The sequence below is a fragment of the Mastomys coucha genome, unplaced genomic scaffold (genome assembly GCF_008632895.1).
Source record: "Mastomys coucha isolate ucsf_1 unplaced genomic scaffold, UCSF_Mcou_1 pScaffold5, whole genome shotgun sequence".
In the NCBI taxonomy this organism is placed as follows: Eukaryota; Metazoa; Chordata; class Mammalia; order Rodentia; family Muridae; genus Mastomys; species Mastomys coucha.
This window is the reverse complement of record NW_022196911.1, coordinates 116,884,900-116,905,864: the sequence shown is the minus strand read 5'-3', so window position 1 is coordinate 116,905,864 and position 20,965 is coordinate 116,884,900. Positions and strand designations below refer to the sequence as shown.

At 52.3% G+C, this 20,965-nt stretch overlaps 1 protein-coding gene across 2 annotated transcripts in view; it reads right to left on the bottom strand.

Annotated features, from left to right (window-relative positions):
* Nucleotides 1–17,630: 17,630 nt before the first annotated feature.
* The window catches only part of Bahcc1 (BAH domain and coiled-coil containing 1), a 59,199-nt gene continuing 55,864 nt past the window's right edge, over nucleotides 17,631–20,965 (bottom strand). For both annotated transcript variants that reach the window (XM_031350853.1, XM_031350854.1), the window contains exons 27-29: nucleotides 20,368–20,604; nucleotides 19,728–20,235; nucleotides 17,631–19,452 (exon numbers count right to left, since the gene is read on the bottom strand). In XM_031350853.1, the coding sequence (XP_031206713.1) occupies nucleotides 20,029–20,235; nucleotides 20,368–20,604 (444 nt within the window). In that variant the 3' untranslated portion in view covers nucleotides 17,631–19,452; nucleotides 19,728–20,028. The remainder of the gene's footprint in view (nucleotides 19,453–19,727; nucleotides 20,236–20,367; nucleotides 20,605–20,965) is intronic.

Genomic DNA, 20,965 nt, shown 5'->3' with positions numbered 1-20,965 from the left:
AGTTGTCATGTTATTCATAATGGACAAAAGATGGTTTCCGACCAGGACAGATGGATAAGCAAGGCCAGATTATTCACATCTTAACACAGGGACCTTAGTAAGGAGGAAACTATAATGTTCTGGCTTCAGAAAATATGCTAAGCCTAAGGCAGTCACCTAGGTCAAACACGTGAAGCATCTACTAAGTAGGAGAGCTTGGGAACCAGAAGAAGCTGTGGGATTCCTCCAAACTCGAGTTACAGATGGTTGTGAACCAACACATGGGTGCTGGGAACCAAACCTTGACCCTGTAAGAGCAGTGGGTGCTTTTAGCCACTGAGCCATCCTGTCACTCCAGCCCTGTGACAACTGGAGAGGACACGGAGGGTGGCAGACAGGTGACTTCTGCTTAATGAGGGCAGAACGTTCTGCCATGGGTGGTGCTGGTGGCTGCACAGTACTGCAAACACACTAAGGCGACACTGTAATCTATGCAGGCCCCAGCAACCTGTGGATTTTATGTGATGTGTAGATTGTGTCTCAATAAAACTGTTACAAACTCCACTGCTTAACCTGGCAGCAGTGGGCTCTAGCCCTGCCCTCCACCCGGGTGCAGCAAGACTTGGTTCCAGGAAGCAGTGATTGTCTGTGGGTGAGCCAGAGGGTGCTTCCCTCCAAGAGCAAAGGCACGGATGCCCACTGGGCCTGTGCTCCACAGCTGGGACAAGCAGCAGGCAGACAACTCTCTTGGGGGAGTCAGAGGTTAGTGAAGGCTTTACTTTTCTTAGGATACAGCCTCAGCAAGGGTGACACATCAGGCTGGGCTTTCCCGGGTTCCCAGAGGAGTGCTCCCAGCCTGTCTCCAGTTTCTTTCCGTGTGTTCCTGCCATCTCCTAATATGACAATTCTAGCTTCTTACTGGGCTGGTTCCATTCTGGTTAGGTGATCTCCGGCCCCACCCCTTCAGGACCCTAGTGGAGTCAAACAGGAAAGTCAGTGTGTGTGTGTGTGTGTGTGTGTGTGAAATATATACATATGAAGATGTGTTTGCATGTGTCTGTGCACACGTGAGGGCCAAAGCAGATGCCAGCTTTTTTCCCCTCCCTTGTCCTTGTTCTGACTCTGCCTGGAGATAGAACCTCTCATGGAATCAGAAGCTTGTTGATTAGGCTCCGTGAACTGTGGGCTCTGAGGATTCACCTGTCTTCTGCCCCCATTGGTTGCTGGAGATTCGGATTCAGCTTTTCTGTTTGCAGGCCACTGCACTTGGCCACAAAGCCATCTGCTTAGCCCTTTGGTTGTTGGTTCGAGTGTGTGTGTGTGTGTGTGTGTGCCTGGAGCAGCCAGAAGAGGGCATCAGACTCTTTCGAGCTAGAGTTACATACAGTTGTGAGCTGCCTGACATGGGTGCTCAGAAACAAACTCAGGTTCTCTGGAAGAGGAGCAAGCTCTCTTAACTGGTGAGCCACCCCTCTAACCCCTTTGGTTTATTTTTATGTAGCCTAGGCTGCCCTCAAACTCAAGATCCTCCTGCCTCAACCATCTGAGTTAGGATCGCAAGTGTGCACCAATACACCCAGACGAAGAGGCATCTTACTATTCCTTCTCTCCTAAACGGTTCATTTTTTTGTAGTTTCCAAGTTGCCCATGGTCCAAATCAGGAGCATTTGGATCCTGGAAGCATGCCTAGCCTCCCCTCCCCCGTAGCTGAGGTCTTGTTTCCCGCCAGCTGCCATACTGAATATGGCCGCTGGAGGGCGCTCCCGCACCGCTCCTACTGGCCAACTGGTTCCTATGGGAGGGCCCCTGTTGTGTGAATGCCAGATTGATTTCCAGATTCATACTCAAATTGTAAACTGAAAGCCAGAGCGAGAGAGAGGCTGCAGAAGTGAGTTTAGACTAAAGTTTCCCAACCCACTTGGTGGCAACTTCTTGAACCGGGCTGCAAGTCAATTAATTCACAAGATCAGGGTGGCAAAAATACAAAAAGAGCTTTGCGTACTTAAGCACTGTTCACCTGTCCCAGTGCCCTCTGCCTAAGCTGTGGGCTGCTTAGGTGCCCAGCTCCTTTGTAAATGGGGCCACGTCCAAAGTAGATGAAATAATGCTGCTAGATGCTTACAGGCGGAATATGTGCAGACCAGCTAGTGTTGTCTGTCACCAAGCCCCCAACAGAACACAAAGGCAGAGACGGTTCCCTAGCGACAGTGACTTCCGTTCTTACCCTCTCCCCTGCCCTTCCAGCCTCTATGGATTTTCCTCCCTTTGATGTGTTGATGTGTCCTTCCTGTTGCTTGGTCGGGTGGCCAGGAGTCAGCCCACACATGCGACTCATGGCTGTGGGCTGGACACCTTACAGAAACCTGTTCCCAGTGGCAGGCTAGCCCTATTCCAGTTCTTTCCTGCACTCTTGACCAACTCCCCATCTCAAGTTGGCCAATGCTCTCTCAAAGCTTTCTGGCCTGGGGCTCCTGCTTACTTCAGATCCCTGCTAAGTTCTCTGCCCTCCCTGGGGGCCTTAGGGAGCCCAGTATCGGTTGCCTGACTTCAGATTAATATTGAAAACATCCTAGCGTGCAACGGAGGGACAGGCAGTTTGGTGGGTGGCCAGCAGGTGACCACGGCTGGCTCTCCTGACTCATAAAATGCACCCCTTCCCCACCAGCCCCAGTCTTGATCTTTGGAGAAAGGCATTTGGACAGGAGGAATGAATATGGTAACAGCCTAGTCAGGCTCCCAGGCAAGGTCTGTCCTGGCCAGCTGGGTCTGCTGCTGGTGGGTGACCCACACCCTTACACCTGGGGAGTCTCAGCTCCTGATGAGGACTTTCAGTTTGGGGAGGCTGGAGTGACTAAGGAACTGCAGAGCTCCAAAGGCCTAAATGCTGGAGGCTGAGACACCTAGATACCTGAGGGCACAGAGGCAGCAACCATCCCTCACTCCACTTCTCCCCACACCAGTCCAGTAATGCTCACTCTCTTACCAGCTCAGAGGCTCTCTGGGCTCAAAACAGCAGGAAGGAGTGTGTTTAAAACTTCATGGGGTGGGGGTTGTCTCCCAGACATTCACGTGTTCCCAGCCACCCAGTCCTAAGGACAGACACCTGGGCTGAGAGACCTTCCAGAGTCCACTTGTGTCAGGCTGTTGGGAGGGGCAGGCCGCGCTGTACTGCTTGCTAGGAATGCACTCTAAATTGTGATAGTGTCTTTTAGACTCTAGTACTAGGAGGGGACCTTGGAAATGAGCCCCCCACACCCCCAACTACTCTCACTTCTCCACCAATCCGGGCTTGGAAAAGCAGGGGCTTTTCCAAGTCCACTCATGTTGTGGGGATACTGAGGGTTCCCCAGGGTCGGATTCCCCACCCCTTACAGGCTGTGTGGAGGCTGGGTGCCTGTGTCCACAGTCCACAGCCTCTCTGCAGTGGATGCCTGCAGCCACAGCATTGCAGTGTAAAGTGCTGAAGCAGTTTCTAGATGGAAGGCGTTGGGACCAGAGGTCAGAAGACCCAGACCTGACCCTCTGACCCCCTTCCAGTTCAGCCTAGAGAGCTCTCTCCTTTTGTTGGCTCTGGGCTTCTGAGGCACCATTTTCCACTCCAGACGGAGTCCACTACCACTGACTGACTGAAGAAAGATTTAGGAAGGGTTAGCACAGATGGGCAGTCAGGTCGGAAGTTCTGTACCATTCCCACCTTGCCCGTGTGAGTCTTGGATAGGGAAGGAACTCATTCTGCGAACAGGCTCAGGTTGGTAAAGATACTCGCTAAGCAGTTTCCCACGTGGCCTCACTCTTAAGAAAGATCCAGGGCCCTTCTTCTATCACCGAATGTTAGGTTTTTAGAAACATTCCAAGCTTGCTGCCAGGTTGGTTCTGTTCTTCGCCACAATTCCTAGGAGACAAGGAGAAAACGAGTGTAAGAAACCCGGGAACGGAGAATGAAAGAGCTCGTCCAAGGTCAGACCCTAAGAGGACTGCGTTGCAGGCGGCTGCTCCTAGTTCGCGTGTGTGAACAAGCGGGGGGTTCCGGGAGGCGCGCAGGGCCGGAGTGGGCGCGCAGGTGGCGGGGCCGGAGCGGGCTCGCAGCGCGGGCGCAAAGAACAAAAGGGCGCCCCACTCCCGTCCCACCCGCCCTCTCTTGGCCAATCGGCGAGACCTCAGCAACAGGGGCCCTCTAATTGGCTGCATAGCGACCAATAACACGCCAAGGCTGAGAGCCCCAGCGGCCCCACGTGGGGTGATGTTCCCTGCTAGAGGAGGGCGGGGCGCGGAGCTGGGCCGCGCTTGGCGCGCCTCGGGGACCTGACGGCGACCCGTGCAGCCCTGGGGGATCCCCTGCGGTCGCCAGTGGACCTCGAAGCCTTCGGTCCCCATGGGGGCGTCGTCAGGCTCCTTCGGCGCCTTGAGAGTGCATAGCCTCCCGGATGGGAGGTGGTAGGGCAAACATGGGGCTGTTCCCCCCCCGCTCCCATGGGAGGTGAGGGGAGGCAGAAGAGCGCCACCTGGGTTTGGCTCGGAGGCTGAAGCTGGTGGGGTGGAGGAAAGGAAGACATGGTCCTGCTGTTTAGTGGCAGAGGCATCAATTCATTCTTGGACAGAGTCCGGTTTTGACACCTCCTCTCATGCCCTGGGGACACAAAGAGAGGTGGCCTCTGTGCAAGCTTGGGGGCTAGTCACCCCCCGCCCCCCGCCGGCCGTTTCCATTAGTCTCCCCTCCAAACTACTCCAAGTGGAACATACTAGAATGTTTTTTGATACGGGCAATTGACACGGTCTTACATTTTTATGGCACCCTCAGACGGGACATTTGAGGAGAGTTGAATAAATGGAATATACATGACTTAAAGGAGAGATGCCTAGTACCCAAGCCAGCAACGAAGGGAACTGCCGCCACCCCAGACCTGGAGGGCAGTTGAGGCCCCGTTCAGGAGTGGTGACCTTGGAAAGGGGACTCAGTGACCCGGCAGGGAGGCGCTGGGTGGTGTATGCTTCCCTTAGGCTTGCCGGTGCTGGTGCTTCCCACTGGCTGAATCCAGGCCCAAGTTGGAGCAAAGGAAGCCAGGCCAACACTGCCTCCAGTCAGTTTCTGCTGTGGGTAGGGAGATGGGATAATGGCAGTGATAGCTGTGGTGGTGTGTCAGGGTGCTGGGGCCCAGCAACAGGAGTGTGTCCTGGCCTGCACTCACGTGTGAGTAGAGGCTTAGGAAACGTTGGGTTCTGTTTGTGAGCAGTAGGCAGATGTAACATAGGTGAGGCCCTATGGCCGTCCTGGGACGGGACGGGACTGGGCTGTGGGTACCGTTGTCCCCACAGAAGACAGCCTGCAAGTCACAGTGGAAGATGCTGTCTAGATGTCTCAGCGGCCCTCCTGGACGTTCTTTTCTGCCTCTGCTGTGGTCTCAGGGCAATAGTAGCTGTCTCAGGACTTGGGTCCCCTTTACTGGGTCCTTTCAAGGGCCTACTTTGTCACTCAGCACACCCTGGAGTTTGCCTGGAGGACTCTGAGGCAGGAAGCATTTATTCATTCAACAAGTGTTTCAGGAGACTTCTGTAAGGATGGGTTCCGCCCTGGGGGCGCCTGAGGGGGTGGGGGGAGAAAAAAGGGCACAGTCCAGGCTTGGAAAAGTTTATAGTTCACTATGTGGCCACACTCAAGTCCAGATGAAGATGCTCTGGAACCACAAGAGGTCTAGAAAGGCTCCTCACAAAAATGGGGGCCAAGGAGACCTGTGGAGCTTGAGGCAGCTTTTAAAGGCAGCTAGGAGTTGGATGGTGGATAACGCGGAGAAAGGCAAGGAGCAAGGAGGTGGTACCAGGTGTTCTGAGAATGTGGCCTCTGGGGGGCTTGGTTGTGACATGTGGAAGGCAGGGGACACTGGCAACACCCCCCCTCCATCATATGGTGATGATAACAGGATTATTTGGGAGGCTGCAAAGGCGTATGTGCCGTGTGCCGTCCGGTGTCTTGCAATTGGCAGTTACAGGCTCGGTGTATACACATACGCTGTCAGTACTGCTCTGGTTGCAGTCAAGGAGAAGAGGGCTGTGGGCATGTGAGCCGAGCTGCCTGTGTGGGGACTGTGGAGGATGTCAAGTAAGGCTAGCTCTCTTGCTCTTCTGTCGTGAACTTGGCCTCCCCTGTCCGAAGTTGCTGCCCTATATAGTTCACAGGTCTGGCCCCAGAGTCCTCGGCCTCCTGCCTGCCTCTACACAGCCTTCATGTGAGCAGAGGCAGCAGATAAAGCAGGAATCTGCTTGCCAATCCCAATTCTGCTGTTAAAAACTGGTGTTTATGGGCCTGGAAACAGCAGTGTTGGGTCCAGATCCAGCTGCTTTGAGCCCTAGGGCAGCCAGAGAATGGCACTCAGGAGGTGAGTCGGGCACCATCCTCAGAGGAACAGCCTTGGCTCTGGTGCTGGGGTCCAGGTGCCCTGGGGAATTGGAACAGCCTCAACATACCAGGAAGAGCAGGCATCCTCTCCTGATGAGACCACAGAGAAGATGGTCAGGGAGTGGCCAGAGTGGCTCAGCCTGGGCATGGTGGTATAGAGTCCCAAGTCTCCAGGAAGCCCAAATGCTCAGCTCTGAACAGGGACAGAAACAGAAAACACAAAGGCTGGTCTGATGGTTATAGTGACAGTTCCTTCAGATACACATGTGGCAATGTGACATTAGATCCATGGCATGTATGTATGTATGTATGTATGTATGTATGTGTGTGTATATGTATGCATGTATATGCATGTGTATATGTATGCATGTATATATATGTATGTCTGATTATGCATGCATGCATGTATATGTATGCATGTATGTGGATGTATGTATGCATGCATATATATGTGTCTGATTATGTATGCATGCATGCATGTATATGTGTGTGTATATGTGTGTATGCATGCATGCATGTGCATATATGTTTGTGTGTATCTGTTTAATGCATGCATATATATGTATGCATGCATGTATGTGTGTGCATGTATACATGCATATAAGTGTGTGTATATATGTGTGTGCATGTATGTATTCATGTATGTGCACATATGTTTGTATGTGTGTATCTGTATACAGCAGGTGTGCATATATATGTGTATATATGTATGCATGTATTATGTGTATGTATGTGTGTATGCATGCATACATGTATGTATGTGTATATATATGTATTACGTTTGTATATGTGTGTATCTGTATGCATGCATGCATATATTTTGTAGTGCTATCCTCCCCTCCACCTGTGGCCTTATATCTTCTAGGAAGTGGCTCTACTACTGAGCTGCACTGTAGCTCTGCCTCTTCTTTTTATCTTAAACGTTTGGGATAAATGCATTATTCCTAGATGTGTGAGGTAGAACTTGCGCCCTACAGGGGTTCCTGGCGCCCTTCCCCCTCCCACCCATGAGGCAAGAGTTACTTTCTTCTCCCTTTTGACTGACTTTGCCTGGGCTCAGCCAGGGATGGTTGCGTGGTTGTTACTGTAGCTCCCAGGGGCTTTCTCTGCAGTGCTGAGCTCATGGCCTTCGTATGGTGGGGCCACAGGGTGTTCACTGGCTTCTCTGCACATCCACCTTCGTCACTCAGAGCAGGGCAGAACCTTCAGGAGGAGGTTCTGGCGGCCTCATATCCTCTCAAGCATTTCGTGTTTCCATTCTTTCCTGTCAGTCATGAGGGAAATCTAAGGGTACATGTGTCACTCCTTAATCTCCCAAAGCTCAAAGGAGCCTCCTACTCCTGCCACACTGTCTCCCTTTCCTCATGTCTGAAACCAGGGTTCAGAGGACCAGACTGTCCGGCCTGAGTCTGCTGCAGGAAGAACGGGCCAGGGAAGAAGCGAGCTGGGGTGGGGGTGGGGTGGGTGAGACTCTGGGTCAGAACAGACCCAGTGGCAGGTGTGGCCTGGGAACTGAGGACAAGGTGGGGATGTCTTCTTGTGCCAAGACCTCTGGGTGCTGAGGACACTGGTAAACCCTGAGGCAGGAGCCCTGCCATCATGTTAATGACAGGCCAGGGAAGGCAGCAGTCAAATAAACCCTCAATGATTGCAGACTGTGATGAGTGTTCCACGCAGTTCGTAGGCTTGACCTGGCAGTGGCATCAAACCATAGGAGACTGTGCCCTCAGGGACGAGAGTGCTCCAGGGACTCTTAAAGGGTCTCCTAGCCGAGTGTGGGTGGGGGCTTGTTCTGGAGAAGAGCAGAGTGCAGGCCATGGATGAGGAATGGGGGGAGAGTGTCTAGTAACTGAAAGTTATGAGATGTGTGTGTGTGTGTGTGTGTGTGTGTGTGTGTGTGTGTGTGTGTGTGTATGTGTGGTGTGTGTCCATCATCAGAAGCTCAGGTTCCTGTCTTGTCATCCAACTGTTTCCAGATGTGCCTTCTTTCTCATAATAATGAGGATAGTTAATGCTCTGGCTTTCGAGTCTATATCCCAGCCAGTGGAAAGAGAAAAATGGCACAGTTCTGTGTTGAAGGATGAATGTTCCTACTACATGTTCCCTAGCACAGCTGTATATAGCTGCAAGGGAAGCTGGGAAATGTAACGTTCACCCTGAAGCAAAAGGGAAGGGTTGGTGTTGGGGATCTTCCTAGCAGCTTTAAAGAAAAAAAAAAAAAGCTAATGCTGAGAACAGGAGACTCTCTAGCCATATGCAGGACTCAGCCATGTCTTTATTAAGGCTATCGGGCCAATGCCAGCTTTGCCACATGTTCACACATGAGGGAACCAGCTCCAAGGGAGCTGATTAGTCTGCCCAATCCAACTGGGGATGGCCTAAGGAGAAGCAGGCTAGGGAAATCCAGAACTTTGACTCAGGAGGTGCTCTCTCCTCTTTTCTCTTTCCCTCCTTTCCCCTGTCTGTCTGTCTGTCTGTCTGTCTGTCTGCTGGCTCGCCTGCCTGTCTGTCAGTCTCTCTCTAAATATTGAAAGGCTCATGAATTTGTGTGTCATTCCTGTAACAGGGGCCATGCTAATCTTCTGCATACCATCCCAGCGTTAACTAACATATGTGCACAAGGTATTCTCTTTCCTCAGTCTCCTTCTGTTTGGGTTCCTTGAGAAGTAGATAGTGACTGCGACCTTTGTTTGTAGACAAGTTTCCTCTATGTAATGCTGGTTGGCCTGGAACTCACTGTGTAGACCAGGCTGGCTTCAAACTAGCAAAGGTCCCCCCTCCTAAATGCTGGGACTAAAGGCATGTGCACCACTGCCCAGCTAAGGTAGACATCTTGACAGCTGTTTTCATTTCAGGGATACTGGGGATTGAACCCAGGGCCTGGGATATGGTAGGCAGCACTCTGCCCCTGAGCTATTCTCAGCCCTGGGTCATATGTTGTCATCATTTTAAGTGAGCTGCAAAGAACTTTGGTGTGCACTGGCATTTTTTGCTTTAGCTTTTTTGTTCTGTTTTGTTTTAGGGTTTTTTTTATTTGTTTGTTTCTTTTCCTCTTTCTTTCTTCTCCCCCTCCCCCTTTATTTCTCATAGACAGGGACTTGCAGTAGCCTTGGCCTGGAACTTACTCTGTAAGTCAGTCTGGTATAACTTATGGAGACCCTCTGACTTCTGCTTCTCAAGTCCTGGGATTGAAGGCGTGTACCACCATGCCTGGCCTGAGCCTTAATCTTCTCTATGCTTACAACAGTTGACACTGTCAGCCCCTGGTCCAAGGCAAGGAGGCCTCTGCTCCCTCTTGGTCCTGAGATCTCACAGGGAAGGGAGGAATCAGGCCTTTGGAATAAAATGCTGGATGCTCTGTTTAACTGGAAGCTAGTTAAGGATATGAGAGAAAATATGTGTGGCTGCAGACAAGGCGCCCTCCTTTCTGTTGCTTTCTATGTTGTTCCTGGGCAGAGGTGCAGATGGGAAGGCCATTCTCTGGTTGGGCGGACCAATCCTTATCCCTAGGGTCAGCTCTTGTGTCCTTGCCCAGTCAGAGTTACAAAGGTCCTTCATTATCACATCAGCACACCATGGAGGAGGTTTCTGAGGTTCCCTGTCCACACACAGGCCAGTCTGCCAGCCCACATCTTATCTCCCATCTCCCTGGGGCTGTGCTTGAGGCTTCTTGTCTGTGAGCCACCTGGTGTCTTATTGTATGTCCCATGCCACAGATGGCAGGGCTCTGATACAAGACACGAGGCTAAAGCTTGGACACTGGTGTGACCAGAAAACCGTAACTCTTTGCCCCTGCCTTTGGCTTAGTACCTGCCACAGTCTGGAGGGGTCCTGGGTACCTGGGACCCAGGTAGGGGTGAGACTCAGCTTCTTAGACTCACATTCTGGGGGCTAGAATTGTGGGGCTAGATGGGCACTCTACAGAGAGACTATGGTCTGTCCAGTCCAGAGTACTGTCCACTAAGGCAAGAACAAGCTATTGCTCGAGTTATGATGGAAGGGCCCACAGAAGCCAGGCCACTGGTAAACTGCATGCCGCCACAGTTGATGTCAGAAGTGTGAAGATTTTGTTTTGTTTGATTTTTTTTTTTTTTTTTTGAGACAGGGTCTCTTGTAGCCCAGACTAGCCTCAAGCTCTATAAGCAGCCAAATGAGTTTTGAATTCTGGCCCTCTTGTCTCTATTTCTCAAATCCTGGGATTACAGGCATGGACTACCAAGGTATGGTCATTTGCCTGTGGGAATACAGGCCAGCTGTGGACACTAGAGAGTCCTATGATGTCATCCTTTCTGTCCACAAGCCCATCAAGGAAACCTTGGGCTAGTTTGGAGAAATCATGTGTCTTCTTCATTTTTCAGTGTGTATGTGCCTTTGGGGATGAGCACACAGGGCGTGCACAGCCAGACACAGGCCAATATGTCTTCTACCTTCTGTGCCACAAACTTTTAGTCTCAGAAACTGAGACAATTGCTCCACGCCTTTTAACAACGTTTGGAATGGTTTTTCTCTTTTGGTTTGTCGGTTTGTTTTCAGAGGGCAGTGCTGCAAAGGCTCAGCTGTCTACCTGAGGCTGGGCTGGTACTCTCAAAACAGCTGTTTGCAAAGCTGGGCTGCCACACTTCTCAGAGCCAGCACTTCTCAGAGGCCATGAGGTTGAGATGAGGAGGACCAGAACAACCTCTTTTGTGTACTCCTTTCTAAGCCATGTAGGACAGCTGGGTGCACCTGTTATGGCCAGGGAGGCTGGGGCATACCCAGTTTGAATTGGACAGCTGGACTTCACAGTTGCTAGACTTAGCCAATAAAATATAAAATGTTAGGATAAATTCAAACCTCAGATAAAGTCATTTTTAGTATAAGTATGTCCCAAACATTTCATGCAACATTTATTCTACAAATATTTTGCTCCTTCTCTGAATTCAAATTAGATCTCAAGTTCTGAAATTTATTTATTTATTTATTTATTTTAAAAAGATTTATTTATTTATTATATGTGAGTACACTGTAGTTGTCTTCAGACACACCAGAAGAGGGAGTTAGATCTCATTACAGATGGTTGTGAGCCACCATGTGGCTGCTGGGATTTGAACTCAGGACCTTCGGAAGAGCAGTCAGTGCTCTTAACCACTGAGCCACCTCACCAGTGCTAGTTCTGAAATTTATTAGCGAGCAAGTCTGGTTCCTGCCAGGGTCCTGGTACCAAGAGTGCTGGAGGCAACCACAGAGAGGTCAGTGAAAGGTGTCTCCTCGTGACCATGCCCAAGCCCAAGAAGGACTTCTCTATTGTTCCCCCAGAAGAAAGCTCTGATTGATTGGCTCATCCTGGGTTATGTGTCCACCTCAAAGCCAATCACCACGGCTGGGGGAGGTGTAAGTGCTGTGATTGGCTTACTCTGAGTCATGTGACTAGAGAGGCATGTGGCAGGATATAGACCCGAATGAGAGTGGGGAGGTGTTTGCAGCAGTCTGTAGGCACTGAGTAGGCTCTTCACTGTAGTATCCTGGACACTGAAGTTGTGGTCTTTTGTTGGCTTCTTGGTACTGTACATCTTTAAAATTCTGTGCGCTAGAAGCTTGAAGCTCTGTTGCAGGCACTTCAAATTGCCCTTCTGCCTCCAAGAATCTATAGCCCTAACCCCTAGGTGGCCTGGTGCCCTTGTTTTCTGCCTGTCAGGATCTTGTCCTCCAGCCCTCCACATTGCTCCTCTTACTAGGAAGCACCCCAAAATGGGAGACATGTTAGGGGCTTTGGGGTGCCCTAGACCTAATTGCTTCACTAAGGTCAGAGAAGGCAGCTGAGGGCCTGGAGCGGGAAGCATACCCAGCTGTGTGCATCCCCTCAGTTGCCTGCTCACTGCAGCCCTGAGCCTGTTTCTCCTAAGTGGAAACAGATTTCCTGAAAAGGGGCAAGATCATAAACCGTCTTTGGAGGCTTGCAAATAAAAATGGCTGTTTCAGCTTTCCTTCCTCAGCACACCCAGTTGTGAAGAGGCCTCTAGACCATTCCACAGCCATGGGGATGCTTGGAAACTTGGACAAGATGAGAGACCTCAGGTGAGCTCCAAATTAGCCTAGGGAGGACAGAAAGACAGACAGTTCCGAAGGAAACAGGCTGTGTTATGCAGGTCTAGATCACAACCCACAGGCAGAAGGGCCGTGTTCTTAGAACCCTTCTCTGATGGTCCAGGATATCATCACAGGCCTCTTCAGGAAGCATGGCTAGTCCTAACCACCATTAGGACCAGGCTGGAGACACAAGCCACTTCTGGCCACCATTGGGGGCTGCGGGTCTGCTGCCAAGGGAGACAGGACTGAGCAGGAGGTGGTGGCTGGGTCACCTAGGCTGGTCTTCATTGACATTCTGAGGCTATGTGCTACCTGCCTTGGGTGTCCCAGTGAAAAGACAGGGACACACCCTAGAGGGGCCCCTCAGACTGCAGCTGGAATGGCCCATGTGGAGTATCCCTGTACACCATAGGAGTCCAGAGACACAGTGGAGGCACATAGAACCCTCAGAGCTGCTTGCCCTGCAACCCTCCTTTGGACTTGGTAGCTGGTTTCTGTGCTGCTGGGGTCTGTGGCTCCTCTGGCTTTAGGAAGGCCCTCCCCCTGGCCCTTGGGACTCCAGTGGGTTGTATGGAGGTCAAATGTGTCTAGACTACAGAAGTTACACAAGCACCCAGAGGAGTCTCCAAACTGGTAGTGATGGGATGGAGGCATTCCTCTGTCTGCATGGACCGGGTGTTCTCAGGACTCCTTGGGGTGAGGGAGTGAGTGAAATCTGTAGGAAGCATTCTTCTGAGAAGGCAGAGCCCCTCCTCCACAGCCTGTTCACTGAGCAGGCAGAGCCCTCCACCCCCCCAGCCTGTCTATAGCAGGGAGGGTTTTTAGTGCCTGCATCATCTCTGTCCTAGAGCCAGATTCTATCTGGGTTGCAATCTGGCATTTGTTGCCACCAGAGTTTGTCCAGGTTCCTGGTGAAGAAGGTGTATGTGGGATCCTGAGAGCAGTCCGTGGGCCACACAGCACCCCTCCATTCCTTCAGAGGTGTGGTGCTCAGGTAAGTCTGACTTGCTCTTCCTGAGGTGAGGCTTGTTGGGCAAAGGAGACTTGCCGGTTGAATGACCCTGTTGGGGCCTCCTCACTCCTAGGTGACTCCCTACCAACAGCCCTCCTGCTCTGCATGTCCCTGTATCTCCTTGCCTCAGCCTGTCCAGCTGTGGGGCTCTCCATACTCCTGCCAAGTTTTTCTATGGGGTTCCCCACAAGTGTGGAGAGAGGGGTCCATCTCTGATCTAATCAGATGGGCAGGTAGACAGCACCTTCACATTTAGTGCAGATCTCTGCAAGGGGATGAGCGAGCGTATGCAGCCTCCGCCTGCCCCTCCACATGCCGCACAGAAGCAGATGCCTCAGGAAGAGCCCAACCGATACAGAGATACAGGGCCACACCCCAAAGGAAACAATTGCCACTGCGCTCCCAAGGAGCTGCTGAGGAGAGAGAAGCTGGGACTCTCTCCCCTGACAGCAGGTGGAAACCTATGTTCCCTGTGTCCAGTTGTCTAACTGAGGTCTTGTTATATCCCCATATCTGAGTCCCACCAGGAGGTGTGAAAACAGTGAACCTGGGAAGCTGAGTCCTTACAGTGGGACCCCTGGTAGGGTCTGGGTTAGCCCTGCTCAGGCTGGCTCTAGGCTGGTTCCCACAACCCTCACCCTAGTCTCGCTGCAAGTTGGGGGCAAAGCCTGTGATGTACGAGAGAGCAGACACTTCAGGGCCTGGCTTCCCCATGTCACTTGCCAGCCCTTTGACCTGCCTACCTCTCCCCAGAGTAGGTTGGAGGGCTGGGTTATAGCCTTACGGTGGTTCCCTGTCAGCTACAGTGTGTGCCTGGGGGACTGAGAGAGGGCTGGATGTATCACCGAGGGAAAGGCTCCTCACTGCTTTGTGCAGTTTTGAGCAGGTGGCCTGTGGAGATGCAAGGAGTATGCGGTGCTCAGGAATGGCTCAAAAAGCGGGAGGCTGGATCTCTGGTTGTCAGAGTGGAAAAGTGGGGGCTCCACAGGGCGTGGGAATAGCGGGTGGGGGTGGGGAGGCTGAGAGGTACAGAATTGGCCACAGGATGGCAGAGGTGAGGGTAAGGAATCATGCATTCATTCTCCTGGCTGGCTACTCCAAGAGCTTCCTTAGCCGACCTGTGAGCCAAGGCAGCCCCTCCTTACCTGTCTCTCTGCTCCTGGATGCTTCAGGCAAGATGCTCAGGTAGAGCTGTGACCCCAGGGTCTCTGAGCACCTCTCAGAGTTGGTAGCTGGTGAGGGGTCCTCTACACTTGTTTCAGTGCTCCACCAGCCCCTGGCAACCTTGCCAGGGCTGGGACCCAGCAATTAAAGTCCCCTCGTCTCCAATTCGTTTGTAGTATTAAAAACGAATTGCGATCAGCCGGGTTGTCATTTCTACCTGATAAAACATCACTTTTATTGATCTCACTTCACCCAGTGCCGTCATTTATCTTGCCCCAGCGTTTCACATAATGGCTCATTTGTCTTGATCAAAGTGGAGTCTTGCATGTTTAACCCTCGGGGCGCCATAGCCCGTGTCCTCTCCATGTCCCCCTGCCCTTGGATCAGTTCCTGTTTGAGGGCAGCAGGTCCTGGAAGGCCAGGACCACAATGTCTGAGGGAGCCTGCTCTGGCTGAACTGTCTGCCTGTGTCCCTTGGAGCTCCTATGGGTAGATCCTGAACTTGGGGGCTGACTCAAGCAGAATGTGTCCAGTAGTAGCCTGCCTGGGGCTTGCCCCACTTACCATGTTCCTAAGCCTGTGAGCAGCATCCCACTGATCCTGCCAGCGCCTTTGTCTTGGTGCAGAATCTCTCCTGGGGTCTGGACTGGGCTGGTCACTTTAACTCTGACCCAAGGCCACCAAGGGAGCCATCTGTCTGTGGACTCTGAGTAGGCAAGTGGCTGTAAGCCGCATCCTGCTAAGGGCCTTGTCCTTGAGCCTCTGCCCCCCTCGGCTCTGCCCCCCTCCCCACCTGTAGTCACCATGTTCCTCTTCTCTCTACTTGCTCTGCCCTACCTACCTGGGACTCCCTTCTCCAGGAAGCTGCCTGGATTAACTCAGGGACAATCAGAGCCACTTGCTTCACCAACCACGGTTGTCCCCATTAGTGTGAGAACCCAGTGGAAGTCTTAGCCGTGTTCTGGACTAGAAACAGCATGCCCCACCTGATGCTGCTGTGAGGTGGTATCTTCACCACCTGGCCCCAGAGTAGTTGCTGGCCCACTGTTTCCCGCCTCTCCTGCCTGCCTGTCTTGGATCTTGAAGCTGTTTTGTCTTGGAGGCTGGCTGTTCAGCTGCTCCCTGCCATGCTTACTGCTCAGCTCTGCTGGCCGTGGTGGACTTGGTTGGATAGGAGACAGAGCCCAAGGCCAGCTTGGGTGGGGGGGTTCTTGCCAGGCTGCATGCAGACGTCATTGTCATTGACAACCTCCAGACTCTGGTCCTGCCCACTTCCTTTCATCAGAGCCTCCTTATATGACCCCCTGAGCAAGCTTTTGTGTTCTGTCTCTCTCTCTCCGTCTCTGTCTGTGTGTGTGTTACTGGGATAAAACCTGGAACCTTGCATATCTTAGGTATGCACTCCACTACTGAGTTACAGTTCCAGCCAAAAGGCTCGAATGGCAGAGGACACTCAACAGTTGTGTCTCGGGGCTGGAGAGATGGCTCAGTGGTTAAGAGCACCGACTGCTCTTCCAAAGGTCCTGAGTTCAAATCCCAGCAACCACATAGTGGCTTACAACCATCTGTAACGAGAGATCTGACTTCCTCTTCTGGAGAGTCTGAGGACAGCTATTGTATACATATAGTAAATAAATAAAATCTTAAAAAAAACCCAAAAAACAAAACAAACAAACAAGAAACAACAACAACAACAAAAACAGTTCTGTCTCAGGGGCTCCAGGAGCCATGCAGAGACCCAGCCTCCCTGTGCTCAGCTGTGTCCCAGCAAATAACTCAAGTCCCTGCAGATGGATGCGTCAAGTGCACAGAGGGTCCTTGGGCCAGGATCCCTGCGCAGTGTGCCCCGGCCTCCAACTGTCACTTTGCCTCAGGCCCCAGGTGGGCACGAGGCAGTGGCCACTGGGCAGCTAGGAATGGCAGGACACTTTTCTCGAAGGTCACGATCTCAGATAATGCCAGGACTGAGTGTACAACCCCCCATAGCCCATAGGGTACATAAGACCCTGTACACCTGGTCTTATGGCCCTTACCTATCAGCTTCTGCTGGGACTTGGAATGGAGCGAAGGAAGAATTTGGTGGCAGTCTATGGAGCAGACAGCCGCTGGACCACATAGGCACTTAGAGCTTCCCCTGCTTCCGTGAGAGGGGCATCCCTTACCAAAGTAGTTCAGGGAAGGGCTGGAAGGTAACACTGGAGAGAGAGACATCCCAGCCGGGCAGGGCTGGGGTATGAGTATGCACACAACCACAATCCTTACATGTGGATGTGGAAAGCTAAGGACCCCACACTGCTCCCAGAGCCAGCCTTCCTGTTGCCTATGTCCTGCTGGGGCTTCATCTCAGGGTGTCAGTAGTAAATGACAAGTCCCAGCTGTCTCGCCTGGTCAGGGTTGGGCTTTCTTGGGTCTGCAGCTAGGCGTGGTCCTGCCTTCCTCTGAGTCTTGGTTGCTTGACTTGCAGTCAATCCTCTGCTTAGCCACGAGAACTTTTTACCCGGAAGAGATAGTGTCTCACTGTGTAATCCTTGGCCGGCTTGGAACTTGTTATGAGGACCAAGCCCGATTTAAACTCAAGGGGGCTCATCTGCCTCTGCGTCCTGAGCGCTGAGGTCACAGGCGTGCGCCACCACATCTATCAGGACTGTTTCTTATTATTCTTGGCATAACTGTCTGGCAGGAAAATTCTTTTGTTGAATAAATCCATTCAGTCCTTGCCAAGGCAGTGTTCACAGTATGGAGCAGTAGTCTTTGAGGCTCTTCTCCTTGTCCTGTGGACTCCACCATGGCTGTAAGAACTGGTTCAGGCTAGACAGGTGACTAATATTCATACATGACTAACAAGTCCAGCCCTAGGATCAAGAAAGGCCCGTGACTGGGGATGGGGTTGGGTGGGGTCTCTAAGCCTAAGACCACCCAAACCCATGCTAGCCAGTCTCTCTCTCCTCAGCCCACACAGGAATGACCATGTGACACACATACAGGAGGCAGGTACAAGTCACAATCTGGACCACTGAGCACCTGTACAATAGTCATATATTTATTCTTAAGCAAGTTATCAATAAAAAATTTAATAGTAAAATGCCTTTACATAGAGTCTGCTGTTCATAAAACCTTTGTGTTTTTTTTGTTTTGTTTTTGTTTTTGTATTTAGTGTTTACATTGAAAAAAAATCCAACCAGTCTCTTAGTTTACACATTTACAAGAATCGTGCTTTTTACCACGTTAGCCACAGTTGGGGAGGAGGGGTCACGCCATTTGCGTGCAGACACAGAAATCAAGGAAAAGGGTGGAGGGACCTAAGATCGAGACAGATAAAGAGGACAGCTCAGCAGAGGGCAGAAGAAACGTAAAGACGACAGCACGCAGGACAAACAGCCTTTCGACTTGCTCCGGGGCTCCTGGGTACTGGGGTTCCGGGCAGCCTTTCTAGTGCTAGCCCTGGTCTTGGTTCTTGGGTTGCCACCTTCCTGATTCCCTGGCTGTGAGCAGGACCTTGGTGGTCATCTCTTCTGACGACCACTAGGAGTGGAATATTGCACTCATGTGGAGAACAAAAACCCTCAGAGTGGTGGCACAGCCAGGAATGGGCACCCTTGGCTATTCTGTGGGCCACCAACAGGGACCTTGGAGCAACTAGTGAGAACAATAGAGTCCCTGGGGTCGGGACAGACTCCTGGTGGGCCTGAGCAAAGGAGGTGAGGCTGAGGGTCCCCAGTTAGGGCTGGGTGCCCATCAATACTCCTTGCTTCCTGCGAAGCCTTGGCTGAGTGGACACTGGGGAGCACGTGTGCCACAAGGCATTTTTGAGGACAAAGGCTTTTTTGGTCCATGGTCTACCCTGCCTGGCCTTCCTGGTACTTGGGGTCAGGATGTGTGTACAAGAGGCCAGAAGGGACCCTTGATGTATACTCCGTTCATGAGCTGCCATGCCATCTGCCCTGCTGAGTGGCTATAAAAAAGGTCCAGAAACTGTTTGGGGAGGGTGGGCAGAGGGGCCCCAGGATCAGGGTCTGGATTGAGAGAAGGGGAGCCAGATGGCCCCCCCCCCCGGGTGAGCAGCACCCGCCTTTCTACTGTTCTGACCCCAGAACCTCTGGCTCAGCCTCATTGCTATCCACACTTGAGGCTATCCAGAGGTGGTGGGGCCCCAGGGAAAGTGTCTGGTGGGGAAGGGGGGTGCGTCTTAGTAGTGAGAAGGTACTCATGCAGAACTGTGGACCAGCCCCAGGCGGGCCCCAAATTCTGGCCCAGACAGGGACCTGGACCAGCTGCACCATGTGGAAGCCCTGTAGCTCTTGGGGGAGGCAGCTGTTGCTCTGGAGGATAAGGAAGGGGCTGAAAGCTGGTGGGACAGAGGGGGCTGGGGGTCGCCTACACCCTGCTTGAGTGAGGCCAGGCTTCTCTCCCTGCATCAAACTGGCCATGGAAACGGGAACCAGAAACAACTTGGAATATTCAGGAAAGAAAGTCTAAACACTCATTTTTCTTATTGATATTTCAAAATATTTGTTCATTTGTTTTGTTTTAAACAGAGGTAAGAGATACATGGCTGCTGCCATACTCCTGGGCTGGAGAGTGGGGCAGGCCGGTACTGGCCTGCAGGCTGATCCTGGTTTTCATCTTGTGGTTGGAACCCCTGTCCTTCCAGAGGACCGCCTTCACTGCCCCCACCCCAATACTTTCATGGATGGGACGTATTTATAGGAAATAAACCGCAGTGTAATTTCCTTCACAGTTGGCCCCCAAGAGATTGGAGGGTATGACTGGGTCTCATGTGACCATCCCACGGCCTTTGGCCACGCCCCCATTCCAGCAGCCTCTGCAGTCACAGATGCCCCTGTTGGAATTCAACTAGGCTGAGAACAGTGCATTTCCAAAGAAAACCCAGGACAAAACCCCTACACACACGCATGCACGCACCATGCACACACGCACACCCATACATACACACACACACACACACACACACACACACACACACACACATGCGCGCGCGCGCGCGCGCGCGCACACACCCTCGTCGCAAAGGTGGGGAAAATTTCCACATTTTCCCCCATAAAACTTCCCCACAGAAATACAATATTTACATAGAGAAATAAATAGACAACACACCTGATTTCTGCTTTCCCTGGTGGGAGACAGTCGGAGGTACTAGGGAAATATGGCTTGGATTCTAATCTCTCGAGAACTGCGGTGCAGCGGCATTGCAGCCGGTCCCCATGGGACCGGTCTGGCTCTCCCCCGGGAGCAGCTAGGATGGGACTGGGGCTCCATCCTAGGAGCTCTCTCCAGAGAACTTCGAGGAGAAGCCTGATCCCGCCTTGGGGGGGTTGCATATTTGCTCAGACCAGCTCCTGGCTGGCTGACCTCTTGACTGCAGCCATGGGCGAAGGTGGGCAGAGGCAGAGGCAGCTCAGCACAGGACAGGCACGCCGTCCGCTGTCACCAGGCGCCCAGTAGTAGGATCATAGGTGCCTGCCAAGTAGTAGAGGTCCTGCTGGTCCTGGTACTTGCGGCCCCGCATCATCTGTTCATACTGCTCTCGGCCCACCACCTGGCATTTGTGGGAGATGGTCTGCACGTCATTCTCATCCTCGTGGCAAGACTGGTAGAGTGCGTTCTGCCATGTGAGAGGGAAGATAAAGTGTTGGGTCCGGCCTCAGCAGAAACACCCCACACCCAGGGAACGTGCCCATTTCCCCAAAGACCCAGTGCGGGGGCTGGGCCACCACCGCACCCGCCCACACTTCACCTTCCCGTCACTCTGCCGCTTCCCCAGTTTGGTCTCCTCGGGGTGGTAGAACCATTTGACCTTCACCACCATGTTGCTGCCCCATGACTCCCACAAGCTCTCAATGCGGCCGATATAGGGCAGGTTGGGCCGTCCAGCCGAAAGGAAGACCGCACAGTCCCCAATGCGCAGCGTCTCCTTGCCTCGGACAATGGCCTTGTAGAACAGTTTCCTGGCTTTCCCCTTCATGCCTCGCCTCTGCAGGGTAGACCAGCAGATACGGGAGAGTGAGGAGGGACCCAGGAAGCTTGAGAAAAGGTGGTAGCCAGGGAAACTGAGAGCATGCAGAGGGGACAGGTGGCATGTCTCTGTATGTGTCTGGGAGGGCAGAAAATGGGCACAGGATGGGTGGAGAAGTGTCACTGTCCGCCACAGATTTCCTATGAGGTGGGCACACTGGTCATGACAGAAACACTGTAGCAGAGTCCGAAGGCAGAGAGACACACACGATATGCTCACTGCTGTTTGTTTTACAGTGATATAAAAGCCCACAGATAGCTGAGTTAGGTGTACACTGCACCTTTAATCCCAGCATTCAGAAGGTAGGACTAGGTGGATC